This window comes from Mytilus galloprovincialis, chromosome 6 (assembly GCF_965363235.1).
Source record: "Mytilus galloprovincialis chromosome 6, xbMytGall1.hap1.1, whole genome shotgun sequence".
Classification (NCBI taxonomy): Eukaryota; Metazoa; Mollusca; class Bivalvia; order Mytilida; family Mytilidae; genus Mytilus; species Mytilus galloprovincialis.
The window spans coordinates 63,817,403-63,825,834 of NC_134843.1; the positions used below are offsets into that span (position 1 = coordinate 63,817,403).

The window sequence follows — 8,432 nt, forward strand, 5'->3', positions numbered from 1 at the left end:
GTGTGATTCATTAACTTAAAACAAAATTATATACATGTATCATCACGCTATTAATCTAATTTATATTGTAGAGGTATTGTGCATTCTAAAATGAATGGTTTGACATGTGCAATATATATACACGACAGCATACAATAGATCAGTAGAAATCATAACAAAATAAAATTGTATACTCAACGAAGTTTATGAAATAAGGTAAATCCTGTTTACATTAAATAATTTTTCGACACATTAAAGATATTAAAGATCAGAAATAATAGCACATGCTTGCTGAATCAGTACTGTCCTCAGATTAAATGGAACACGGATCATATGCTCATGTCGATAACGAAGAGGATGCACAATATTTATAAAATAACAGAGCCCGCGCCACAATCAATAAAATGGTTAAATTATAACGACACCTGTATTTGTTGTCCTTGTAGCATTTATCATTGAAATAGTTCAAATAGTGTGGGATAACTATTTATATTATAGTTATATATAGCTGATGACCAGGGGTTTAGTTAAATATATATATGTATATACAAATGTACAAATATGTTTTATGTTATTAAACTAGTTCATATTTTTTTAACTACATTAAAGTAGGAATTCCACATACTTATTCATAAATATGTTATTTATTCAACTCCGTATTTATTTTAACACATATATGTTTCACGGACTTTTCTAAGGCTTCCGATCATCAGACGCCCAGCCAAAATTTTAAACATTATGATACTCTTGTTAGATGCTTTATTTCAAGGACGTTATATACAGGTGAATTTATCTATATCAATATGATTTAATGGACACTTATTTGAAAATTACCACAAGGAAAAACCATATCAAATTGTCGTATTAACTGTATCGTATATTGTTGAAGAACACTGTTGAAATTATGATCACAAGTTAACATAAAAGTCATTAAAAAAGTACAAACGCATTCATAACCTTGAAATACACTCAAAATGTGATACCATGTTATACAGAATTGATTGAAAAGGGGACAAAATCCTATGACATTATCACGCGAAGTTGAAATAATTTAATAAAATATTGTTTTGTGAGTGCTGGCCTTGATGACAACACCTTTGTCTAAATGAAGTAATGGGCACATCCCAAGAAAACAAAATGGCAGACTTAGGTATGATATCCTCCTATTTGCCTAAAATAACGGATTTATTGATTTTTTTCACTTTGCTAATAGTAAAATTTCAATATTTTTGTCAAGTACTCATATTGTGTAGGGTAAAGCTGAACCAACCCATAACAGGAAGAACACGTGTTCGGATCTCATAGCCGAAAGTGAAAGCCAAATTTCCTATATAGAAGTAACTTAACTTAAAGTTACTTTCAATTTCAAACGGAGTCTGCAATATATGCCAATATTAGGTTAAGGACGATTAATTATTCAAGATTTTTTGTGTGTTAAATTGCACCTTTGATACTTTCCATTGCTACAGTCTAGTATTGGCCGCAAAAACACGATATTATTGGTAGATCACGGAATCTTTACTTTATAAGGCTAAATTTTGGTGGTTGCTTGGATGAACATGTTTTAAACAAAAATGTATATCGGAGATTTGTTTTGGACGTAAATAACTGCGAAAGACCATTATTTGTTATGTTACAGGCGTCAACATTTCAAAGCTTATATAGATATTAGAAGAAGGGGGTTTGAGTGCCAATTAGACAACTATCAATCCAACGTCAGAATTTGTAAAAGGTATATTTATTATAGGTCAAAGTAAGGCCTCTAACACAGAGCATGGACTGTCACCTAACAGCACCAAAAACGACTAATGTAAAACCATACAAACAGGAAAACCAACGGTCTAATTTATATAAAAACAAGATACGAGGTACACTTTTAAACCGCATCAACAAACGACAACCACTGAACAACATTCAAACATTTCTGTATGGTATAGCTCCTCTATATCTTTGATAGGCATGAGTAACGATACATGTACAATCATCCTCCTTTCCACCCTCGTTTGATTGATATAGATTATCGGATACATGATGTAATGATTGGTTGTAGTTTTAACTAGCTGCATTATATCAAAAAAGTGCTGGAGGTCGAACACTGAACAGTTGAGCAAGTAAAGACGCAACATTTAAGCTTAAAACAGCTCTGAGTTCGGATTGTGATTAAATATTTTACATAACATAGGTTTTGAGACCTGAAATATTGAAATTGGACATTTTCCTATTATGGTTCAATACCCAAAATCTAAGTACAGTGTTAGAATTAGCATATAAAAAACAAGTATTCAATTGATGATGAAATCAAACAAAACATTTGAACCTCAATATTTACCACTTAGATAAAGGAGCAAAAAATCCAAAATCTCTAAATACATGGGTAGATTCAGCATTTCAAAGCACCCCATAAATTATATTTTTGTTGAAATCAAACAAAGTTTAATTTTGAACCCTGATTTAGAACAATTTGAAACGAGACCCTTAAATCCAAAAATTAAATACATGTTTAGACTCAGCTTTTGAAAGCTATATATGTGTTCAATTTATGTTTCAGTTTGATTTTTGACCAAAATGAAAACTGGGTATAAAATCAAAGATAAATCTGTCACTCCGATTATAGTTTTGTTAGTTGATAATTACCGCATGTTTGTTATTTTGACAAAAGGTGAAACATATTACATTGTCCTAATTCAAAAACATGTACAAATGAGTATATATAGTTCTGGTAAAAATCTACTATATAAATTTGGTATGGTTTAACAGGAAGAATAAACATCGATTATTATCTACTGAAAATTATGTTTGCAAATCTAGACCAAATCACATGATAGCAAGTAAGAATTAAACATTCACACACACAAAACAAATTTAAAAAGAAACAAAAAACATCTGTGACATCTACCTTTAAAACACACAACTTTAACAAATTAAAAAAGCAACACCGAAATTTGTAACAACACATGAATTATAAGTCAGAAATAGACTATCTATTCATATACTTATCATTTACACCATTTATTTTCAAAGGGATATACCTCAAACTGAAAAAGTCATAGAACAATCACTTTTGCTACTGAAAGGTTTTCAAATCAAGAACACGTGGAAATTGAACTTGATCTTAATTTAGTCACAGGAAACAGCATATCTAGATTTGAAGGATTTCGTCAAAGCGTTTCCATTTTAATGAACGGACACTTTTGGTAGCCGCCCGACCACCCGGCCGCGTATCCTACATATTTTTATATTTTTATAGCCTTTATATTTTACCGTAGGAGAGAAGGTTCTTGGATCGCAACCCTTGGCTAGCGAAGATAAGATACACTGATTTGACATTTTGTTTCAAAAATAATAATGATATTCATGGATCTGTCGAATTCAGAGAATCTATTTTTAAATAGCATCTATGATTATTTGAATAACCAAAATACTGTACAATACATGCACGCATTACAAAAGAATCTCCTAGTGACTTTTATTAGTAAAATGGGATACAATTTCATGCACATGTTTTAAAGGGAGAAAATGGAAAAGGGAAAAGGGAAATGTGCCAAAGAGAACCGATTGACCAAAGAGCAGAAAACAGCAGAAAGTCACTAATCAGTCTTCAACATAGCAAGAAAATCTATGAATGTCCTATGACATGTTTTGTTAAAGTTGCATTTAAACTCGTACACATGTATAGAATGATCGATATTTTAAACTTTTTAAAAGACTAGAATCGAGTTTCGACATCGTTCTATTAACCTGAAAATTTTAAACTGAAACATAAATGACTATCCTTACGACCATTTAATTCAATAGATCCGTAATTTTTTTTTGTAATTTTAAGGTCTGTAACAAAGAAATATAACGGTTGATGGACTGTAAACTTTATCAATAGACTAAACTAAATGTATTCATGGGGAAATAAATGCATTTGTAAATATATGAAATACTTACCGTGCATCAGTACCATATAGATTATTACCAACAAAAACAAATATTCCATTTTAAAATGAAAAGGATGTATATTGCTTATACTTCTAAGTACATTGTCATGATTAACGAAGCATACAGGGTAAACCTACGTAATTATATTTACACGACCACATGCATCCGATATATAAAGATATAACTTCCATAGTCTAAGTGTTACCTTGTCACGGAAGGCAAATCTAGAAATAGACATAAGACATGTGTTTAAAGCGTGTAGAGATGTTATATTTTAATGTTTTACACACAATATGTTTATTTGTCCGCAATCTTACTTAACAATTTGCATATACCATATGGAATAATGATTCAATTCATTATACAGTAAATAGAAATAAGTATATCATACATAAAACTCATACATAGTATATCATACATACTAAGTCAGGAATCAGATGTACAGTAGTTGTCGTTTGTTTATCTAATCTATACGTGTTTTTCGTTTCTCGTTTTTTATATAGATTAGACCTGTTGATTTTCCCGTTTGCATGGTTTGACACTAGTAGTTTAGGGGCCCTTATAGCTTTTTGTTCGGCGTGAGCCAAGGCTCCATGTTGAATGCCGTACAATGACCTATAATGGTTTACTTTTATAAATTGTTATTTGGATGGAGAGTTGTCTCATTGGCACTCCCACCACATCTTCCTATATCTATATACAAGTCTAAACAAGTGACAACCATACAGTTTATATGCCCTCTGGATTTCAGTGTGTTTGAGTTGCCGAGTTAATACTCACATCTATATTGGTCTGCAAATGACACCTCACAGTGTTAGAATTAGATTTTTATGCTGACACATTTCTGTCCCTAAACGGGATTTGAACTCACACCTGTGTGACACTACAGCACCAATCTCGTAGCCGCATGACCAGCAATCTAGACCATGTGTTTACATATACATGTATATATAAATGTCTAAAAGTGTACAAAACGAAATCGGTAACAACAAAAAATGAAACGTTTAATGTAATTGTTTATAAATATTTCAGATAAAAGATATCCTTCATCAGTATGACTATAATGCAAAAGGAATAACAATCAACTCTGATTAAACTATAACATGTATAACAATCTTGAAATTTATAAAATAAAACAGTCTAAACCCATCACAAAAACGCTTGTACAATTTTTAAATTTCCAAAATGACGTAGGTTATATATTCATTACCCCTTTCAAAACTTCATTCTCTGTTCAATTTATGTTTGGAATCCACTGTTACAAACCCTCATTCAAACCAATACAAACTTCAAGCTATAATTTCGGATATTGCAAGTCACAGACTTTTCAAGCCAGTTCGCATTGGAAAAGATGAAAAAGAGAAAAGATCTATTCTAAATCTTTCCTTTGCCAACAAAGGTCTCGATGGCGTCAACCTAGGCAATATCCTTCATCATAAATTAGTTCAATCGAAAATACCTCCTTATTTCAAAGACCAGTCTGTACCAATAATTTTATATACCTATACCAAACCTATTGCAACTAAAATTTTCAATTACAAACGCGTTTTGCAGAATCTCGATATTGACGACTTCAAGTCTAAACTTCCTGATTGCACTTGTGCTAGTTCCCAATTCACATATAATCCTGCTGACCACGTTATTACCGGTGACCTTAACATTGTTAATAACACTTCTCTACGGAATGTGTTATCGAAAGGTCCGAAATATCGTGAGCCTAAATCCATCAATTGGAAATACAACTTTAAAATTTTGATGGACTCAGTCGAGGATTATGCTAGGCAATGGGCTAAACGTGAAAAGGAAGACGTAGACACTATCCGAATGGACTAAAGCAGTGAGGTCGTTAATACAAATCAGAATTAAGAAACTGAATGGGTCCATCAATGCCCATGCTACGTCAATCTTTAAAGACCCAAATGTTGCTAAACACTTATCCGACCTCCATGATAAATATGTTGTTGTCCCCGCAGACAAAGCCCCAAATAACATCGTTTTTGTCTGTAAAAGTCACTACGTTAATTGCTTGATAAACGAATTAGGTATGGACAATTCACTTGGAAACTCAACATATACCCTCACGACACTTACCAAAGAGGAAATCCTGGATAATCATAGGTCTGTTCTTTGTTCCTTTGGTATTTCAACCAAAGATGAAGAACTGGATCTTCCATCACTGTACTGGATACCTTAACTACATAAGTGTCCTTACAAACAACGGTATATTGCTGGGTCTTCCAAGTGCTCCACGAAACCTCTTTCTAAATTATTAACATCTATTTTATCAGCAATCAAAGACGGGCTTCAAAGTTCTTGTGAAACTGCCTATTCTAGAGGTGGCGTGAATCAGATGTGGATACTTAAAAATTCGAAAGATCTTTTAGAGTACATACAATCTGACTCTCTTTCATCTTGTAACAGTATTAAAACTTTTCTACTCTTTACACAAGTATTCCACATTCCAAACTAAAAGACAAATTGAAAGAGTTGGTATTACTTTGCTTCATAAAAAATAAGGGCCAACGTAGATACAAGTATCTTGTCTTAGGGAGGGATAAATCATACTTTGTAAAGAATCACTCTGATCATTCAAACAAAAAATTCTCTGAAACCGATATTATCAAGATGCTTGATTTCTTGATTGACAACATATTTGTAACGTTCGGAGGACGTGTTTTTCAACAGACTGTCGGCATCCCAATGGTAACAAACTGTGCCCCTCTACTTGCCGACTTGTTTCTTTATTATAATGAGGCTGACTTCATGCAGGAACTTCTTAGGAAGAAAGATAAGAAGTTAGCAATATCCTTCAACTCTACTTTCCACTATATAGATGACGTTCTTTCACTAAACAATTCAAAATTTGGTGACTATGTGGAACGCATCTATCCCATCGAATTTGAGATAAAGAATACTACAGATACAGTTAAGTCGGCTTCATATCTTGACTTACATCTAGAAATTGACAATGAGGGTCGGTTGAAAAACAAAACTTTACGACAAAAGAGATGATTTCAGCTTTCCAATTGTGAACTTTCCATTTCTAAGTAGCAACATTCCAGCAGCACCTGCATACGGGGTATATATCTCCCCATTGATACGATATTACCGTGCTTGCATTTCCTATCATGATTTTCTTGATAGAAGGTTACTGCTCACAAGGAAGCTATTAAACCAAGAGTTCCAAATGGTGAAGTTGAAATCATCCCTTCGTAAATTTTACGGACGCCATCACGAGTTGGTTGACCGTTATGGAATAACCGTTTCACAAATGATATCGGATATGTTCCTTACGTCGTAACTACAATCCCCTTCCCTTTCATGAATGTGACCTGCCGAATTAGACTTTTTACCGGATTTGTAATCACATAAGCAACACGACGGTTGCCACATGTGGAGCCGGATCTGCTTACCCTTCCGGAGCACCTGAGATCACCCCTAGTTTTTGGTGGGGTTCATGTTGTCAATGTGACGGAGTGTTTTTGAAATAAAAGCATATTGTATTATTGTATTGTATTGTTTATTTTTTAGTTTTGTATGTTGTGTCATGTGTACTATTTACATAGTTTGTTTGTTTTAGATTTATGAGTTTGACTGTCCCTTTGGTATCTTTCGTCCCTCTTTTATATAGTTTGTTTCTTTATATAAACAGGGACGAAAGATACCAGAGGGACAGTCAATCTCATAATTCGAACATAAACTAACAACGCCATGGCTAAATATGAAAAAGACAAACAGACAAACAATAGTACACATGACACAACATAGAAAACTAAAGAATATACAAAACACGAACCCCACCAAAAACTAGGGATGATCTCAGGTGCTCCGGAAGGGTAAGCAGATCCTGCTCCACATGTGGCACCCGTCGTGTAGCTGATGTGATTACAAATCCGGTAAATAGTCTAATTCGGTAGGTCACATTCATGGAAGGGAAGGGGGTTGTAGCTACGACGCAAGGAACATATCCTATATCATTTGTGAAACGGTTATTTCATAACGGTCAACCAACTCGTGATGACGTCCGTAAAATTTACGAAGTGATGATTTCAACTTCACCATTTGGAACTCTTGGTTTTAAAGCTTCCTTGTGAGGAGCAGCCCTCTATCAAGAAAGTCATGATAGGAAATGCAAGCACGGTAATATCGTATCAATCGGGAGATATATACACCGTATGCAGGTGCTGCTGGAATGTTGCTACTCCGAAATGGAAAATTCACAATTGGAAAGCTGACATCATCTCTTTTTTCGTAAAGTTTTGTTTTCAACATACCCTCATTGTCACTTTGTAGATGTAAGTCAAAATATGAGGCCGACTTAACTATTGTATCCTTTATCTCTAGTTCGATGGGATAGATGCGTTCAGCATAGTCACCAAATTTTTAAATATTATCTAACTGTACGTTCCGCTATATAGATGATGTTCTCTCAGTAAATAATACAAAATTTGGTGACTATATATAAGTTTGTATATTGTTAATATGTATATGTTCTCTGTAACAATTGTTTCAAGAGAATGAAGTATTCA

General features: G+C 33.5%; 1 protein-coding gene across 1 annotated transcript in view; it reads right to left on the reverse strand.

Annotated features, from left to right (window-relative positions):
- LOC143080083 (uncharacterized) overlaps window positions 1–4,046 on the reverse strand; it is a 45,116-nt gene extending 41,070 nt beyond the window's left edge. The window contains exon 1 of the mRNA XM_076255759.1: window positions 3,913–4,046. Coding sequence (XP_076111874.1) covers window positions 3,913–3,961 — 49 coding nt within the window. The 5' untranslated portion in view covers window positions 3,962–4,046. The remainder of the gene's footprint in view (window positions 1–3,912) is intronic.
- Between the last annotated feature and the right edge of the window lie 4,386 nt (window positions 4,047–8,432).